At 41.0% G+C, this 20143-nt stretch overlaps 3 protein-coding genes across 4 annotated transcripts; 2 read left to right on the top strand and 1 right to left on the bottom strand.

Moving 5' to 3' along the window:
* The first annotated feature begins 1510 nt into the window (after positions 1-1510).
* On the top strand, positions 1511-9295 carry fsd1 (fibronectin type III and SPRY domain containing 1). The gene is made up of 13 exons (XM_029499697.1): positions 1511-1671; positions 2346-2441; positions 2555-2686; positions 3288-3389; positions 3673-3695; positions 4126-4247; positions 5861-6070; positions 6155-6253; positions 6400-6547; positions 6630-6712; positions 6954-7205; positions 7553-7641; positions 7726-9295. Exons 1-13 carry the CDS (start codon positions 1657-1659, stop codon positions 7834-7836), a joined length of 1482 nt encoding a protein of 493 aa, XP_029355557.1. The 5' UTR covers positions 1511-1656; the 3' UTR covers positions 7837-9295.
* Positions 9183-14359, bottom strand: LOC115041855 (signal-transducing adaptor protein 2-like). 2 transcript variants are annotated; one of them, XM_029499700.1, is made up of 13 exons: positions 14128-14359; positions 12849-12920; positions 12627-12746; positions 12484-12540; positions 12221-12369; positions 11803-11931; positions 11620-11689; positions 10936-11038; positions 10762-10851; positions 10490-10564; positions 10324-10368; positions 10104-10244; positions 9183-9952 (listed from the first exon to the last, which is right to left on the bottom strand). In XM_029499700.1, exons 1-13 carry the CDS (start codon positions 14212-14214, stop codon positions 9900-9902), a joined length of 1191 nt encoding a protein of 396 aa, XP_029355560.1. In that variant the 5' UTR covers positions 14215-14359; the 3' UTR covers positions 9183-9899. The 2 variants fall into 2 exon arrangements, with proteins under 2 accessions (XP_029355560.1, XP_029355558.1); XM_029499698.1 differs by having other exon boundaries at positions 9185-9952; positions 10104-10250.
* A 1617-nt stretch (positions 14360-15976) lies between these two features.
* LOC115041662 (ras-related protein Rab-11B) lies at positions 15977-19347 on the top strand. Its single transcript, XM_029499304.1, has 5 exons — positions 15977-16107; positions 17702-17897; positions 17993-18186; positions 18272-18352; positions 18634-19347. The coding sequence occupies exons 1-5, from the start codon at positions 16068-16070 to the stop codon at positions 18777-18779; spliced, it is 657 nt and encodes a 218-aa protein (XP_029355164.1). The 5' UTR covers positions 15977-16067; the 3' UTR covers positions 18780-19347.
* The last annotated feature ends 796 nt before the right edge of the window (positions 19348-20143 follow it).

Below are 20143 nucleotides of genomic sequence, written 5' to 3'. Positions count from 1 at the left end.
ATACAGATACACATGTGCTGACTTGCTGTCAAATAAAATAGTGTGCACACTTATGACAGGTTTGTGTAAACCTTTGTGGCTTTAGGTGAAAGGGTGCGAACACATTTTTACCATGTCTCCACTGTGTCTTACTTGAAAAGGAGAAGTTGGCTTCCTGTGACAAGACGCAACTGGGTTAGTACTTTGAATCTACAACCACAGACTATGAACTAACATAATATGATTATTAATAAAATTAAATAAAATAAAATAATTGAGAAAAAAAAGATTGATCACAGAATAAAATCAGTATATCTGTAAATATTTATTCTTAATGCTTATTTAAATATTTCTGACATCAGCTCTAAATCTGCCTTGTCACTTCAAGTGAAACAGTATAGCGTAACATCACCAGAAAACAAGGCCAGAGACCTTCAGAGGTCTTCACGATGAGACTGAATGCTTGAATCTGTAATTCTAAGCATAGAAATGATCTCAAATCACTTATTTAGTGTGACAGTGGTTCATATGTATGGGTGATACAGGAGCGATAGTTCGAAAAGTCACCAAAGATGTGGCAGAGGCAGAAAAAGCCAGCTTCTGGTTGTGACTGATGAGGAAGGTAAATAGTCAGGGTTCAGAGACGAGGGCAGAGGAAGCTAAACCTCCACAAGGCATACTGGGGAGATGGAATCAAAACATCCTTGAATGGTGGTCCATTCATGGACAGTCTGATAGAGGTATTTCATCTGTCATCTCCCAGAAGAGACTTTGCCAGAGGAGGATGTCTGTTCTCCGAGGTAGGCACGTCAGGTACAGGAATGTCAGACAGCAAAGCCCTGCAGGTAGGCCTGAAAACTGTATTTCATATTGGATGGGCACTGAAACATTGCTCAACTGAGCAAAGTGTATCTTAAAGTGGAGAGACAGAAGCCCATAAAAACCATTGGCCTATCAATGAATTCAGTCTCTTGCACAACTCAATTTTTCACATAATCTACAGTAAAAATGTCAGACCAGAGAAACCACAATATAGAGGTTTACAACAACAGTAGTCTTTATGAGTAAAGTAGAAAGTAGTCTAAAGCTTTCGCTGCAGCCCACCAATGATGGGTTGAGGGTGCAAAAGGTCATTATTCATCATGAATCATAGTTGAAGTTAATATCTTTATGCCTTAAATGGGAGTGAAGATTGACTTAGCAGTTTGCCTTGAATTATGATTATGGACAACAAGGAAACAGCATTCAACAAAGAACAGAAAAACTCAGATTACAACAAACAAACAAACAACAAACGAACAAACAAACCCCAGTATGTGACTTTGTTGCAATTATTTCACTGTGTCCTTTGAAGGAAAATTGCGATTTGGTGCCACATTTTGCGTATAAAACTCCCTTTACTAACAGGCCCCGCTCGCTCTTCCCACAGTCCCTGAAGGCAGCCTCTTTCAGCCACACACAACCGAACACCACTACCCAGAATCCTCCTCTGCCGCATGCGCGGTTAGCACTCCGGCCCAAAGGCGTTGGTGGTTGGTGTCCGTCCGAAGATGCACAGCAGCCCGGCATCATCAGCACCAACTCCGTCGAGCTACTGAAGCCAGAACCCGGCAGAAGGAGGACCGATACCGGCGGTGGTTGCGGCTCGAGCGGGCTCCGGTTCGTGGGGGCGGCGACATGGGGGACCCAAAGGTGAGGAGGAGCCGGAGAAACAGGTGTCTCTGATGGGGGGGGGGCGTTTCAGGGCGTAGCGTACAAAGGCAAGGCGGAGAGGGACGGAGGACGTCGTTTTACAGCCGCCTTTTGGTGGTTTTAATCCGCGTTGGGTCCGTCTGAAGGTGAATTCAATCTCGTCAGCGGTGTCGGCGGAACCGGAGCGGGCAGGGACGGAGGGACGGAGGGACGGAGGGACGGAGGGAGGGGGCCGGCCAGCTTGTCGCAGCTCCTCTCGCTTCATCAAACACTCAAACATTGGACGGTCGGTCGGTGTGGATGTGGATGGCCGTGTTCACTGAGGGAGGGGGCCGATCTGTGTCATAACGGGCTCGGTGTGGGACCAGTCCTCATGGAGGCGGCCGTTCAATGGCTGTGGAGCTGCATTATTCAATTATTAATGCGCATCCTTCCGCCCCTCAAGTGTCCTCCCTCTCTGCGCCCAGAAGCTAGTCCCACCTGATCCAGGCTGGAGAACAAGCTGGTCCGGCCCTTAAACAAACAGTGCAGTGAGTGGTCTGAAGACAGAACACGACCTGCTGATGAAACATATTAAAATGTATATTTCTTGGTGTCTCGTTCTGGAAAGATGAGATTTCTCCTTTGCTTTAATTGATCAAATGTTGATTGAGATATTTATTTCTCTTCTTCAGGAATCTCTGCGTAAGATCACCCACACGCTGGCCGTGAAGAATGAGGAGATATCCAACTTTGTCTGCACTCTGAAGCAGAGCCTCGACAACTTGGAGGTACAAAGCTGACATGGCAGGAACTGAGACCTTCATCTTGATCCGCTGTGTGTCTGTTTTCCTCTCTCTGTGTGGTCATACGGCTTTCCTGCTCATTCTTACTGTGACAACAGGCGAACTCCAACCGAGTGCAGGAGGACCTTCAGTCAGAGTTCACCTCCCTACACTCAGTCCTGGATGAGATGAAGGAGACCATGTTAACCCGCATCAAGCAGGAGAGAGCCAGCCGCACATATGAGCTGCAGGTAACAAATGTTGTGTCTGCAGAGTTTGAACTCTCAATACTCTAACCTAAAGGTGGGCTCGGTGGAGGAAAGCTTTAATGTCACTAACTACTGCAGAAACAAACAGAAGACAACAGCAAAAAAATCAAAAAGAAAACAAAAACTAATATACAAGTTTTTTTTTTGTTTTTTTTTTTTTTGCACCTGTGTGCACAATACTTTTGGATTTAATATTAAGAATGCTTTTGTTTAAAGAATTGAAATGGTACATGTATTTGCTTATATTTTCTTTATATTTTTTCTGACATTGTTTGTCCAAAAGTAAATTTTTGTCATTTAATTGTACAACTTTGTTGTACTTCTGTAGTAACTCATTTCAACACAGCTTTGCCGTTGTGTTAAATTCCTCTCAAAATGATCATGTCGAATAAATCCCACAGATTTAAATTTTTAATAAATGCATTCAGTGCTCTGCAGTCTCAGGACACAGCCATGACTCTCAAATGATGCAGCTAACTCCATCGCCTCTGTAGAAAAGATAATAGTCCCATTATACTGAAGATGAGCTTGTTAGTTTGCAGATATCTTACTCTGTTTGACTGTGACTTCATATTTTTCTCAGAGTCAGCTGAGCGCCTGCTCCAAGGCCCTGGAGAGTTCAGAGGAGCTTCTGGAGCTGGCGAACCAGACACTCTGCTCCTCTGAGACAGACGGCTTCACTCAGGTGACTGACCTCCTCTGCTGCTGTTGTGCTGCTGCCAACGCACTGTCCCCCCACTCACTGTTTGACTGTATTTTTATTCATTAATGATAAACTCTAGTGTCCATTTATATGATTGAAGTTATTCTTCTTGTGGTGTCATACTACCAGTTATTTTAACACTGCCACCTGCGACTTTTTTTTGTGTCAAATGACAACGTGATGGGCTACAACTCAGTTTTCTCTTCGCTCCGTATCTCTCCTCTCCTTTCTCTTTTTCCTTTCCCTCTCTGCTTCTCCTCTCCAGGCGGCCAAAGACATTAAGGATAGGTATAGTACTCAGCCATCCATTGCTTCCCTTTTGTCATAGCCTCCTGTAACTTATAAGCTGTGTCATAACGTAGCATGCATGCATTGAACGATGTAGCCACCACACCCATTCTGTAGATAAAAAGCACTTTGGAAAAATTTTCCACCCAAGAGCCTTTTTTCTCTGTCTCTCCCACTGTCTTCTATACTTTCTGTGCCATCCTGTGTCAGCTCCTCCCTGGATGAATGCTGCTCCCTCTTTAGCTCTGGCTTTTGAGTGTCGGTCAGGGTGACCAGTTCAGTTGTAGAAACAAGTCTAGCTAGTGGGCTTTTCCTAGTGAGCAGTACTAGAATCACCAGGTTTCCCCCCCTCCTCTGATTCAGTTGAATAATGGACCATGCTTGTTTCCACCCCGTGTGTTTGTGCCTCTTTGTGTCTCTTTGTCCGCAGCGTGACAATGGCTCCAGCCTTTCGCCTCTCCCTGAAGGCTAAAGCCAGTGACAACATGAGTCACCTGATGGTTGATTTCAGCCAGGAGAGGGAGATGTTGCAGGGCCTCAAGTTTCTTCCAGGTCTGCTCTGCTTTTACTACGATGACACACGGATAGAAATGAAAGATTTTCAGCCAATATCATGTCACTAACTGAATTTACTCCACTACTGGTGTTAGTTAAGTTTCTCCATTCAATGCGACCTTTTGCTTCACAATATTTCAGAGGGAATTAATATGCCTTTTAATCCCCTACATTCATTTTGACAGCTGCAGTTACCAAAAACTTTAATAAATTAGATTTTCTATACAAAAAGAAGAAACATCTTTTTATCTTCACCTTCTCTGGCCATTTAAGTTTGATTAAGGCTCAGTTTTAGTAAACAGTACAGTAATTTTTTTCAATGTAAATTAATTTCTTTTAATTTTTTTCTTGAATTAACAATAAGATTTTAAGACAGAGATTTATCTTTATAATCTGTAGCTTTCACATTGTTACAGATTTAACAGTCTGACAAAACACTGTTTATCAGTTTATTAGTAACTAGAATGGCACTTTGCACATATTTCCATCATGGTCAAACACTTTTGTCCACGAGATGCAGCTTATTGCTAGCTGCACCAGCTTCAACATCATTCATTTCAACACAATTAATAAGTTCAACTTTTGTAAAGAAGAGCCAAATAGTGGTTCCTATAATATATACCAATATGTCCTATATACAAACATAGCATGCCCTACACCAGAACCATCCCTCCCTGGTCCATATGCCTCATCCCGCCACCAAAGTTGGTCCAAATTGACTCTTTAATTGTTGTCAAATCTTACTGACAAACAGGCAAACAAGGTGAAAATATAGCCTCAAATGGGTAGAGGTAATAATAGTCCAGTTGTATAACTTTTGATACTTAGTTAAGTACATTTGCCAAAAAATGCTTCTTTACTTTTACCAATGTAACAGCTATTAAAAAAATAAGTCAATAAATGCTTGTTAATAATGGTAAATAAATCTCTAGCAATAAGTAGGTAGTAAGTACACAAACGTTTGAATACTTTGGTTTAGCACAGTCTGGGTCTGTGCAGCTTGATCTGATTTGGGTACTCTTTGAAGTCGCACTGTACGAAACAGGCTGCGTGCTGAACAGTTTTTGAGTCTTCAGTATTTATTAATGAGTCAAATGACACAAGTTGAAATGGGATGCTTGCAGCATTGAAGCCGCAGAGAATACTAACCTAACTCTGCAGCTGTTTGCAGCTTGTTAACCTCTTTGACGTTGTGTGGTTTTAAGGACGTGTATTTTTTGCACAACTCAGTCTCAATGTGAGCAGCCATTTCCACCTAAAAAGCTCAGATAAAACCATCTATACATCACCCATATAGCACCAAACAGAAAAAGGCAGAGGCAGAAACTTGAAGCCTGAGGAGCTTTAATCCAAATATAGAGACCTAATCAGTTGTAAACGAAAGATAAATATTAGACTTAAATTTGTCAAACTGATAATTTTTTTGCCTTTTCGGTAGCAATAGAATCTTAAATAATACAGATAGTCACTTGTTTCATAAAGCAGCTGAACTCTTTGGATTTCTATCTGGGTTTCAGTTGTAAAGCATTGAAACTGTTGAACAGTGTTACATGCACAGAAAAGGATGTTGGCTGCTCCTCGTTACGTTGTTTCTTTTCTTGTATGATCAGTACCCGCCACTCCAGAGATCCAGGTGTCAGAGTGTCAGGTGTGTGACAACACAGTGGCTATCGTCTGGAGCCTACCAGAGCCTGACAATAAGATAGACCACTACATATTGGAACATCGACGGACAAACCACGAGGGTCCGCCACGCATCAGAGAGGACTACCCCTGGATGGTGGTGGAGGGGATACGAGAGATGGAATACACACTGACAGGTAAGAGTGGGACTGTGATTTGATACAATAATATTGATGGAGCTGACTATGAAATTATGCTTCCGTTTTCTTCACAACTCTCAGGTCTGCGCTTTGACACTCGCTACATGACGTTCAGAGTGAGAGCGTGTAACAAGGCCGTGGCAGGAGAGTTCTCCGAGCCGATTACGCTAGAAACCCATGGTGAGAATACTGGGCGCAAAATACTGGCTTATACACAGATGAGAATGATCATTCACTATTTTAATGAGAAATGAATGCAGGTCTTTGCTGATAAGAATGTGTTTTTTGTGTTTTAATAAATTGTCTGCCTCCTGTTCTGTCTAAAGCCTTCACCTTCAAACTGGACTCTGCTTCGGCTCACCAGAACCTAAAGGTGGAAGACTTGAGTGTGGAGTGGGACAGCAGTGGAGGGAAGATACAGGACATCCGCAAGGAGAAGACCCGCACCAATTCTCCAATGCACTCTCCAGCAAGGTCTGTTGAATGTAAACTGCAAACTCTTTCAATCTGGTCACGCACTACAATCTTTATGGATAAAATCTCTATCAATGGACAGGTCAGCCCTGATGTCTCCTAAAAGAGCACTGACGGCCCGTCCAGGCAGAGACAGGTTTACTGCAGAGTCCTACACAGTGCTTGGTAAGAAAACAGTCAGACTGGAGGTACAGCTGTACATTTATTTGAAAACATTTGTTTTCAACTTACAAATGGTACAAATGGTTTCATTTCAACTTGATAACTCAGTTGTAAATTTTTGACTGACCTTATACGGTCAGATTTCAGTACAGGGATAAAATCATATCTTTTTTTTTTGAACATGTCAACAACGACTCAATATTGATACTGAAACTGTATTCCTCTCCATGATGTCTCATTACAGCTGACACCATGATCGACGCTGGCCAGCAATACTGGGAAGTGCGGTTTGACAAGGAGAGCAAGGCATTCGCTGTCGGGGTGGCCCTCCGAAGCCTCGGCCGCTTTGACCAGCTGGGGAAAAGCAGCGCCTCCTGGTGCATTCACCTGAACAACTGGCTGCAGCAGAGTCTCACAGCCAAGCACAACAACAAGGCTCGGACACTGGACTGTCCGATCCCGAGCAGTATAGGTGTCTTTGTCAGTTATGATGAAGGTAAGATAAATGGAAAAAATCTCTGTTGGTCAAATTGTTTCTGATTTCTACTTAAGTCAGTACAACAACGTTGCTTACAAATGTATTGACTCGGCATAAAATGTAGTTGTTTGTTTTTTTTTTTTGTGACTGAAGGAACACTGGTTTTATATCATAGTTTGTGGATGTTGGTAAGACAAAATGAGCATTTTTGTAAACATAAGGCATTTAAAAAAGTTTTTATATTAAACTAAATGATGAATTGATTATATGGTAGAAAAATAATTGAGAAATCAATCAGCAGTGAAAGGCATATTAATGGAAGTTGTACTTACTTATTTATGTGTGACATACTTTGTTCTCTCCAGGTGTTCTGTCTTTCTACAACGCCAAAACTAAGCAATTGATGCACACCTTCAAAACTAAGTTCCAGCAGCCAGTTATCCCAGCTTTCATGGTGAGACATGTTTCTTAGGAGGCAGGTGTCACCTAAAACAGTGGGTTGTTTTATAAACTGCCTGTCAATGTGCTGCCCCTGCAGGTGTGGAATGGCACTTTCTCAGTAGTGACAGGCCTGCAGGTTCCCAGCGTGGTGCAGAGTGGCCAGAGGAAGAACAGCGGCACCAGCAGCTCCAACGCCAGCCTCACCTAGACCCATCCACCTCAGCCAGCTGCACATCTTCCAGCTCTGCCCAATCACAGTTGTTCACTGCAGGACATCTCCGCCTGGACTGCGTTTGGAGCTGTCATGGAAGATTTACATCACTGGAGTATGATGGCTTAACATGTTTCTCATGTGAGTGTCACAACAAAAAATAGTTTTGAGAACATATGAGTCATCAGCCCCCTCAGTGACAGAATTCTTCAGATTTACAACTCGGGCTGTTGTGGTTGCTTGGGGACACCTTAGGTGTAGTGTTACTAGTTTTCTCTCTCTGCTACTTTATTTAGCACTGTCCCACTGCTGCTAGAGCAAAGATTTAGCGCTGGCCGCTGCCCTTCCTTCCTTCTTTTCCATCACCAAAACTTTCAGCCGTACTGTCATGCAGCCAGCTGCAGCTGCAGGTGCAGAGTCAAGCCCTGTGCTGCTCTCTCTCTCACTCTCCCTGTGCCTTCCTCGTCATTTCCAACCTGATTGCCAAATCCGGTGATCAGTACCAACATAATGTTTCACAGGAAGAAACAGTCTTACTATTTCAATTCAAAACAATGTATTGTGTCAGTGTCAGTATAACCAGTTTGTATTGTAGCGTAGTGGTACATCTACTGAATCTGCCTCTATCCATTGGCCAATCTATGTAACCAAAATAATGCCCTGCTTCTAGACAGTGCTATTCAGTAGAGTGTAGTCATTACTGATCAGGTTAACTAACCTCTACTTCTCAGAACAGATGCACAGCACATATTAAGGTTATTATGTTGCATTTGAAATTTTGCCAAGGCATGCTGACTTAACAGTGGTTCCACTTCAGGACTAAATATTGTGTGCAAGAATTTGAGTCATTCAGCTTCCTGCTGAGGTTCAGTAGTTACACATTAGACTCACCATTGAGCTTCATCTGACGGCCAGACTCCACACTTTTCATCCTAGAGTCTTGTATTGGAGCAATAGAGCCTTCAGACATGGCTTCAGGTCTTTGGAAATGACTTAACATTTTACTCACTTCGACCACACCCTAATGCTTGTATAGTATGTATGTGTCTATACCTAATAACACTGCAGAGAGGTCATTAGTGGACTGTCCGTAGTCCAAATGTAACAAATAGCTAGCCACTAGATCCAGCTAACAAGCTGTTTTACAAGAGTTCGGAAGGTTTTGGACCCAACTGGGTCAGAAACAAGTACTGAAACTATTGATTATTGTTTTAACATCCTTATTTGTACAGCACCTGACCTCGGAGTAGTGTGTTTGTCATATGTCACACATGGTAACGATCTTGCTTTGCCATATTGCTCCTTCTGAATGCCTCTCCTGCATAACTTTGGCCTGCAATGCTTTAAAGAAGCGTCCAGCTGAGAATTATACATTTATTTCACATGCTGACAAATGTTACAATTTATTGTATATAGTTTAATTTTTCCACTTTAATGTATCAGCTATTGAGGTAATAAAGGAGTGAGAATACTTTTTTGTGGATATGATTTTCAACAAGGAAAGTTAAGTGCTACACAAGAAGGAGCCTCAACAGAATATCACAAAATGGACAAACTTTGATAAAATCAGATATACTGAAGTGTGTTTCAGTTCACCTGGAAAAACTATTGTTTATATAAATATATTTTATACAAACTTTTTATATACAGGAAGAGCTTTTACCAACAGGCAACAGTCCAATGTGTGATGTGTATATAAAAAACATCCACACATTCTAGCATAGTCATTGCAGTTAAAAAATTAACTGTACAGTAAATGAAGTGTAAAAAAAAAAAAAAAAAAAGTGGGAGCACTGCACACTACTATCTATGGTAAATGTGCAAAATGCACAAAAGAAACAATGTAGGCAAAGTGACAAATGCATCCTTGTTTACAGTTGATTACTGTGCTAATGAGTGTAAGAGATCAATACATCGATAGTGTTAATCTTCAACCAGGCTTCACTGCTGAACAGTAGACAGCCATGATGGACAGGAGGAAGGGGATTGGCCAGCTCCAGAGCAAATGACGTTCTGACGCAGAACAGTCGTAACATTTTACGAGACTCCCAAAAGGAAGGTCAATCTCCACACTTTGCCTTACCTTCCAACTTTTGTTTTAACTCAGATATAGCTGTAAAAAGAGACAAAGCACATCAGACGGAAAAGGAATATTAGGGAAAGAAAGTAAAAAGGCACTTCACAGGAAAATATGGCTTGAACCTGCAAATGTACCCACACAAATAACCATCTAAAGAAGGTAAAAAGTCTGCATGTGGACTCACTTTGTGCTAATGGGTCCACCAGATTTCCCATTTTTGGCTCATTCTTTATTGAGGAGGCAGAGGAGGGGGGTGATGGAAGAAGGGATATTTTGCGAGGAGCAGGAATTGGAGGCATTATTGGCTTCTTTTGGGCTTTCTTATCTGGCTCTATAGGACAAAAAGAAATAGAAAATCAGGCCACGCAAAGGGTGAAATCTGAGATTGGAAGGACCGCACTCACCTGACGGTGGAGAAGCCGAGGAATCCATCTCTTTTTCTTTCTCTACTGTTGGAACACAGAAGTGTTAATGAAAGACATGGAAAAATGAAGTCACACCTGTTTACGTTTGCAAGACATCAGTGTCAGGGATGATGGATAGACTAATGGGTCTGGTTGAGTCACTTACTGATTTCATACAGACAAGAATCCTCTTCTTCAACTGGCTCTGGTGCTGGTTCAGGAGCTGGTATTCTTGGCAGGACTGCAATAGCAAATTACATTGTTATACATTTATATCATGACCCAAAGAGTAAACCAGATTATTTTTCATGACAGGGTGACTTGGGACTTGGGAAGTCCAAGATTAAAGCAATCAGTTGTAAAGGAGCAATATCTGAATATCCGTCACACTGGAAGCAGGTTGGACAAACTGTGTCCAGTCTGTTTGTATTAAAGTACCTGGTCTGGCAGGCAAATTTGGTGGGATGAGGTTTGTCGAAGCTTGCTGAACACTTTTTTCTCCGTTTTCTTCATCAGACTGGATGTACGCTGGAAGAAAGAAAAAACAAAAAAACACATTAAGAAATCATGTTGAGAATATGAGATAGAAATGTTTTCAGTTTTCAAACATACAGATCTTTTTTTCGTATGCTTCTTCCATGATGAGAGGAATCAGATATCTGTCAGTTCTTTCAACAAAATAGTTGATCACATCATACAGGGTGGCGCAGAGAACCTGAGGGGGAGCAATGTGTTTTTTAAACATGAGAACAATAATACAATGCAAGGCATCAAATTAAAAACAAGTTTATTTGTATATAGCGCCAAATCATAAAGTTACGTCAAGGCTCTTTATATATAGAACAGGTCTGGACCAAACTCTCAATAAAATGATTTCAAGAGGCCCAACAGAACCCCCATGAGCAAGCACTTGGCAACAGTGGCGAGGAAAAACTTCCTTTAAGAGACATCTTGCAGGTGTAAACACACACGTGCCACCTCTTGCCAGCAGTGTGTCACACATTAAAGGCAATAAAGGTTATTTGCATTCCTTTAGTTTGCCAGGAAGTCAGGTGCTGGAACTCATCCTCCAATTAAAAAAAAAAAAAAAACTGTCTAATTAGGCTTTCTTTACTGTTCCTCACTCTCAAGTGGCTTCCAACATTCATACAGATCAATAATGCTCAAATGATCATTAATAGAAATCACACAAAGCAGATTTCATGTTTGTTTTTAAGAATCAGTCAGCAACTTCAAAAGACAAGACCACAAGTTTTTTAAGTACCTTGGGCTCCACTACATGTTTTAAATACTTACTGGATTCTCCACATCAATCTCAAAGCCTCCTGTATGCTTGCGATTCACACGGTAGTGTTTAAATATTGAGCTGACAGAGAAATAAGGAGGACAAGACCAGAAAACAAATGAACACTATGGTACTTTTTAAGTCATGTAACTGAAGGAAATACCAAAGTTTAAGGAGTGTTTGTGTGTGCATACCCATCATGGTTCTGCATGGTTGTGAGAGCAAAGTTTCCATTGCTTCCTGGCCTCAGGAGTAGGTTTCCCCTCTTCACCTCTCTCTCGAGCAACATTTCTGCCTCGATACGAGAAACGGTGTGGTAACAGCTGCAGCCAAAGAGAAAACGGTGATGCCACAGAATGGAAAAACTGAGTTCAAAGACATCCTCAAACTACAAACAGACATGGACACAACCAAAGTTAGAGGAAGAAATCAGCCCACACCTCATTAAATAAAAACTGAGTTCACACAGCACACTTCTGTCTAAAACGAGGTTATATGAAACCTCTTAAACTTTCTGGACAGTTATGCTATGCAAAAATTGTGAATGCATAAATAAAGAGAAAGGTGTCTCAACGCCTTATCAATTTCAAATATTTTGGTCTTGCGACTCACGCTGGCATGTCAGCTTGAAGGGTGATGTAGGGGCTGGAGGAAACAGGAGGTGGGGAGGTCTTTTTCTTCCGTTCCTTCTCCCTTTCTACTGCTTCTTGGAGCATGTGGATCTGTCCTGGTAGCAGGTTGAGGGAGGAGGGTACAGAAAGCTGCAAGGAAACACACAGTTTCTCTTTTGTGCAAGCGTGTGTGTGTGTGTGTAAAATGCTGTGCTGTTGCTTGTTCTTCCTATATGGTGAGATAAATGTTTTTAGTCCACAGACCTCAGTCACAGAGCGGATGTAGCCTTTCCACAGCTCCCGTGCCTCTGCAGTTGGGGCCTGTAGAGAGAATGCAGGAGAGAAACAACTGTGAAAAAAGAGGAATCACTACGGAAAAAGGACAATTTTTTGGTGTATTCCCTCACAGTGAATTTGATCATTTCATCTTTCATCTTAAGGTTGAGTCTGGCTGCATCCAAGTTACGATCCTGGGTGCCGTCGTCTGTTACTGAGAGCAGTCCGCTGAGCTCCAGTTTCTCTACGTACTTATGAAGCATACAGAAATCACCAATATTAGCTTGAGAAATATTTTTTTGTGGAATAATAATTCAAATGTGTTTTCAATTATAAATCCAAAAATAACATACAGTAGTGTCTCTCTTTTCATTGTAGAAGAAAAGTGTGTCTCCACACAGGCTGGTCCACAGTTTCCTGGATGTCTGTACAACCACACACAGAAACATAATGCACAGAAAGCAAGAAAAAGACATGGAGGTGAATCTCAAAGACTACTGCCAGTTTAAATTTGTGTTAAACACAAAACAAAATATTAAATATGAACAAAGTAATAGCACTAATTAACAGAATAAGGAAGCTGGCACATTTAAATGTGCAGGTGACAATCTAAATAATTTCTAACCACTTTGTGAGCTCCTTCATTTGCTTCGGGAAGTAAAACATTTTACCCGTGACTCACACACTTCATTTGAGTGTTTACAGTCTGTTATCTGTGAGGGCTAAGTACAGTCAGTCATAAGGATTTATTTGCAAAACCTGCCAGGGCTGTTCTTTTTCGTCACTCTTTTCTTGGTTCTTGGCCTGTCTTAATCTTTATGGCACAGAAGACTGAAAAGCTGTCAGACCAGTTGGAGACGCGAATACCACTCAGATTCAGGATTCAGGCCAAAGATTCAGGCCAAAGTCCACTAACAAAAAACTATATGAGCACTTATGACCTCAAGACATACCGTTCCACCTGCAGAGATCAACTTTTGACCTGCCTTTATTCGTTTTATGGCAGGCTATGCATGAAGTCTATTGTTTCTTGGTTGTAAGTAGACGATGAAATATGTCTACAGGCTACACTTTTGTGATACTAACAAAAGGTATGTGGCTGTTTGAATGGGATTCCTCAGATCACCTGAGATAAATTTATTTCTCAAGCAGACATTCAGATGTTTTGCTCTGAAGAGTAAAACATATTAAAGTCGGTGATTGTTGAAAAGACCCTTGACATATGCTGTTATGACATATTGTTGGGATGGCAATAATTCTCTCACACACACAGCAATCACCATTAACAATTTACCATTACCAGTAACTCAAATATAAAATAAACAGAATATTCAATCTAATTAAATAATCTGACATTATCATGATTTAGAGCATTAGTTCTTTTTTGATGTGCAGTTGGCTTTTTCTTTAATCAATTTAAGAAACTGAGAGATTCAGCAACAATGAAAATAATTAATTAGTAAACCAAACACTCTTCAAAACCTCAAATTGAATCTCTTCCATTTTTGAAGATCGATACCCAATTTAAAGGGTTATAGGCTCTGACGAATTTAGCATTTTATATATATATATCTACCAGATAGAGTTAACTAGTGATAGTCACGTTTCCCATGATACGGACTGATCGGTTACCTTATCTTTGAACGACCTCTTCTCCAGGTATCCTTCATAATAACAGCTCGGCAGCTGGCTCCTATTCCTCGCAGGTCGCGTCGCCATGTTTATTCTGTCACCCAAACAGAATTTCTGCGTCTTTTCTGTCTTTTCTGTCTTTTCTGTCTTTTCTGTCTTTTCCCTGACTGTGCTCTAAACTCACCCAGCCATCGGGGACCTGCTCTGGGGGCTGCAGTTCACCTACCTGTGATAAAATCCAGGTGACCTGTCGGAGAGTTGACAGGCAGTAGGTGGCTTAAACCTGATTGGCTGATGTGTTGGGGGGGCGGGCCTTCTTTAGAATAAAGAAGTCAGGCGAAACTATTTGTGACGTCACTACCAAAGACGGAAAACACCTGCGCATGCAAATATCCTTGACCCCAAAACCAGTGTGTAAAATGTTTCAAACGTACAAAAGCTGACAACACAAACTGAGCTGGAAAACTCTGTTAACATTAAATACCAAAATGAACGTCAAACATGTTTGATGCTGTTGATCTGTGAAGACTTAACACAAATGAGTGGTGAAATCAAGTTTACTTAATAAAAAAAATATCGCAGCTGGAGCTGTAAAAAGAAAAGCACACATCTCTTATCTAGTGAAAATACAATACAAAGTCATGCAAGGTTACTGTGGTGGTTACTGTGGTGTGTAACTGCTGAGGGTTAGGGTTAGCCATAGCACTAAATCATAATCTATATCACCATTTGGTTGAGTGTTAATCTGTGATTAAAGATGATTGCAAGGTGTAAGAGTTCTATATTTAGTAACTATGGTCAATGCTCCCTTATTGTATATCAAAAACATATTTCTAGGGTGAATTTATTAAAGGATCACTGCAGGTTTTCTTACATGTAACTTGAAACTTTATTATTCATGGTTTTTGTGAAAGTAAGAGAACTGAGGATTTATGGTTAAAAAAAGGCCCCCTCTGCTGGCTCTATGTAAACCATGCATTGAAAAGACTCAGTTGATTTAGTTCAGTTGTTCTAGAGCGCCTATAAATTGGCTGTTTAGTTGTTCACAAATATCTTCAGTTTAATATCTTTGCTATTTTTTTTAAGGCTGGCTTCATGAAAACAAGATACTAACATTATCTGATATTGTCTGATATTATCTCTACATGTCCAGGTCAACAATGGGATATGAACTATTTCAGTCTGTCTTCTACAGTTTCCTGCAAATGATTATCTTAAAAAAAAAAAAATGCATAGATAAAATTCTTTAACAGTTGCTGTTTGCTACATTTGTTTTCATTAGTCCAGTTTTTTGGCCATGACTGTACTCTCTGTCAGTGAAGCTCTTGACCAAATAGGAAGGAAGGCAAGAGAACCTGTGAGTCTTGGTGGCTTAACATATTATTAAAATATTTTCTGGTATGAAAATTTTGAATTTTTCCAATCTTGAGCCAGCCACCTAGACGCTGTGTCTTCTGGATTCAGCCCTGACATTGTCATCATTGGGTGAAATATCCCTGAGACAGCTCTGTTAACATTTAAACTCCCAAGCTGATGTGGCTTCATTCAGAGGTTTAAAGTTAAGCTCTGAAGTTAATTATTATTTACATCAGTAATCATGGTTAATACTTATAATATACAGTCTGAGAGTAAACACGTGGAACCTGGATTCTTTTTTTTATGTCAACCGTTTCCAGAATCTGAAGTACATTATATATTCTTACAGACAAATAGATCTAACATATATAATTAGGTCAGTACATTTGATCTCAGAACGACACGGTAACAATGAATGCGCCCCTTTATTAACCTGCTGTACCTGAGCTATGCGGGTCACGTGACCGTTACCGTAACTCCCCGTATGCGCATTGTCTCCTGTCATCTTGGCTCATCTCCCTCCAACGGCGGCGGCGCGACTTTCCCTCCGGGCCGCAGTCTCTCACAGCTGATAGGATCCAGCCATGGGGAACAGAGACGACGAATATGACTTCTTGTTCAAAGGTGAGCGGAAGAGAAAGTTACTTGAGAGTGAGCTGGTTCGATGGTGTCCAGTAAGGGGAAGTGGCTAATTTCAGGCTAGCTGGCTAACATTAGCTGTGCTAACGTCAGTGGTCCGGTTGGCATCAGCTGGTGGCAGCTAACTGTGGCTAGCCCCAGTGTTTTTATGGCTAGAGCAAGTTTTCAGACTCCCCCTATTCTAATGAACAGCATATTAATGCCTTCATTTTCATTGAGACCTTTGTTTGATTTTATTTATGTCAACGTTTGCTCTAAACTATGTGTTTGGCCAAATGTGTTTTACAGAGAGGAGGGCGTTTGGCGATGTTGCTCTGCAGGCTAATGGCTAATGGCTAATGGCTAACGGCTAATGGTGAAGCGAGCACTTTTACAATAAGTAAAGTCAACTTTGTTGCTGTTGACCAGATGTCCTCCTCAGTTTGGCTTAATCACACTTCACATTAGCCAGCAGGGATAGCAATGCTCTACTGTCTTTAGCTGTTGTCATGAAATCAGATGCATTTAATAGAAAAGGGGTTTCTTTTGTGGTGGAGTTGCCGCTCAGTGATCTGTCTCTCTCCTTATTGGGGGGGGGACTGTTTCCCTATTTAAATTATGAAAGAGGAAGATGGTGTAGTTGGGTTTTCTTGTCAACTACCTGCTAATACGTGCAGGTAAAATGGGGTCCAGGCATCGGAGACCATTTTTCCATCAGGAAATGTACGAGTCGGTTTCAGATACCAGTCAAGCAGAAACTTAACTCACCGGGTCACTGACTCGTCATTCACACAGTTCTTTTACACCTTGGAGTCAAATTTCCTGATAACATGATGCTGACTTTGCTGAATAAGAATCGACATGCTGTTATGCCATCATGTTACAAGCAATCAGAGATCACATGATGGAGGCAAAGTTTTATTACTCTGGTAGATTGGATCTAACAAAAAACAAAAAAACGGAACCCTATTTCAGATTGTTTCAAGCTTCAGTGACACTAAGCATTGTAAGTAACAGGAACAAGGTTATTTTACCACAATGTCAACCTTTGGCTGTAATTTGAATGCAGGAACAGAAATATAAGCTTTGTCACATCTGTCTAGAAAAGCACAGAAGAAAAAGAGGCTCTGGTATTGTGTGGATGCAGGTATTTGATTGGAGGGTAGTGATGACTACTGGCAACAACACAGGAGCAGAGGCCTGGAGAAACTGTCGAGTCAGATTTCCCAGAGGCAGGCAAGATTACCAACAGGACAAAAGGAATGAGCAACAAGTGAGTGCTTTCACTTTGACTGAGGAGGTCATGGCTGAACAGTAAACTGAATTGTTTTGACATATTATCTGGAGTTGTCATCGTCTGTGTAATTCTGCAAAAAATCGTACAGTTGACTAAACGTGGTAGTTGGTGGTATGTCAGTTATTATGCACTGTTAAATGAGTCATGAAAAAAAGAAGTGACAAGGTGATTGGAAGTTTATTTGGTTGGAGTAGAAAGTTACTACACATAATTGCAAAATAACTCCTGGAATGTTTGGAATCTGTGATTTGATAAATTGAAATATAAATTGCAAATATCCATTTTTATTTTTCATTTTTGTAGTTGTGCTAATCGGAGACTCCGGAGTGGGGAAGAGTAACCTGCTGTCCCGTTTCACAAGAAATGAGTTCAACCTGGAGAGCAAGAGCACCATTGGGGTGGAATTTGCCACCCGCAGCATCCAGGTGGACGGCAAGACGATAAAAGCTCAAATTTGGGACACTGCTGGACAGGAACGCTACAGAGCAATCACCTCAGCGTGAGTTTGTTTTTTCTTTGTGTATAACAAGTGTATGTCAGTTCTACAGAAGGGTTGTGTGGTGATGTACGCATCTGGTTTTTCTGTGTAATCAGGTATTACCGGGGCGCAGTAGGAGCTCTCCTGGTTTACGACATCGCCAAGCACCTGACATATGAGAACGTTGAACGCTGGTTGAAGGAGCTGAGGGACCATGCTGACAACAACATCGTCATCATGCTGGTCGGAAACAAGAGCGACCTCCGCCACCTCAGGGCAGTGCCCACTGACGAGGCACGAGCCTTTGCAGGTAAGTTACACCAAATGATGCAGTGATAGAAACAAACAATACCTCTTTGTACATGTTCAATCAGTACGGTTTTTCTCTTCATTAGAAAAGAACACTCTCTCATTTATTGAGACTTCAGCATTGGACTCCACAAATGTAGAAGAAGCCTTCAAGAACATTTTAACAGGTACGGTAAGAAAATACAATACAAAGTGAACAATGACATGTCGAATCTGCTCAGTTTCTCTTTGTTGCATAGTTAGCATTTTTATCATTTGGTAACACAGCAAAGAAAGTGTGGGCAATCATAAATGTGACCATAATGCATTTAAGCTGTATAGCCAAATGAATTTTTTACTGTGGTACTGCACAAAATGAATTTCCTTTTCTTTTTGATGAGGATACACAATGCATCCAGTTGTGTAAATTTCAACAAGTGCATCATAATTTATGTTGTCCCCCCCACAGAAATCTACCGCATCGTGTCACAGAAGCAGATAGCAGACAGATCTGCACATGATGAGTCTCCAGGCAACAATGTAGTGGACATAAGCGTCCCACCAACCACTGACGGGCAGAAGGGCAACAAACTCCAGTGCTGCCAGAACCTGTGACACTCATCCTGTTCTCCACATCCACCGTGACATCCCATCACCTGTGCACTTTTTATTCCCGTAACTCTGCTCATGGCCACCTCCTCCTTCACTCTGTAGTTTTTCTTTCTACCTTTCATTCTGTTTTATATAATTCTTTTGAACTCACTTGTGCTCTTCTCTTCTGCCATGAAAGAAAACATGAAGCCTTTATGTCACTTGGTTCGTCGAGTTGTTCATGGAGTCAATGTGAAGGTTCCTGCAATGCAGGAGCGAGGCAGCTTGCTCTGTCTTAATGAAGCCTATGAAGTTTGAACGCTACTGAAACGCTGTCATGTACAGGGAGGATGTGAAATACATTTCAATGGTTGGTGCTGCGTCAACAAACTACAGGCAGTTACTCTAACCCAGTGAAACAGTATTATGCCTTCTGACAGTGTGGCTCTTACATCAGTTATCATGCCAAAAATATCCTCATTAGGTATTTATTGAAGAATATTTGGCTTACATTGTCATTGTTTTACTTTCAGTTTAAGAACTGTAAAAAATTTACAATAAAATTCTTGACAAAACTGTCTAGACTGATACTTGATTAACTCAGTCTTCATTTCCTATTCCACGCCATTTCAGCATTACAGGGAGAAAGTGATTTGTATTTTAAGTATAGCACTAGATTAGTCTATTAGACATGACTACTTAAATAAGAATACTTGTACATGTAAGATTTTGAAAGCACCTGTAATGAAGCGTTTTTATATTGTGGTATTACTGTATGTATGAAACAGCTTAATCCATGTTGGGATGAGGGGTATTGTAAAGATGTAGTTGAGTTAAATGTGCCAAATTCAGGGCTGTGGTTCAGCACAAATTTTTTTTACAAGTGTTGGCATCTTCTGTAGCTGAAGTTTAACAGATCAGCTGAACTTGCCCTCATTTTAATCAAATTAAGACCCAATGAATACATTCAAGCATTTTTACTATGTTTTTTTTTTTTTAACTGCTCTGCCTCTTTCCTGGTCTACAGGGATTGATGTTAAACTAAGCTGCTTATATCTGTCAAGTGCAGTGGATAGGACAAAGACACAGCGACGCCACAGAGACAGAAGCAAAACTTAATTTGCTTATTTTTCACCAGGATTAATGGCTACGGTCAAAAACAGACCTAAAGTAATCCCGCCTCATCATCATTGAGCTAAGACGATGATTTGTAAACAACCACATACAGAGTATCCATACTCAGATGTTTCCACATGAAAATAAAACAACACAAGAACAGAGCAAGGATCAGACAACAAAGAAACCAAATCAACTGAATTTATGTTCACCGATAATTTATCAGCATTTTGTTATTTGCTTTGCAAACAGTTCTTGGCTTGTAATTGCAG

This window comes from Echeneis naucrates, chromosome 4 (assembly GCF_900963305.1).
Source record: "Echeneis naucrates chromosome 4, fEcheNa1.1, whole genome shotgun sequence".
Taxonomy (NCBI): Eukaryota; Metazoa; Chordata; class Actinopteri; order Carangiformes; family Echeneidae; genus Echeneis; species Echeneis naucrates.
Note: the sequence above shows the minus strand (reverse complement) of the source record. Positions and strands in the feature narration are given on the sequence as shown.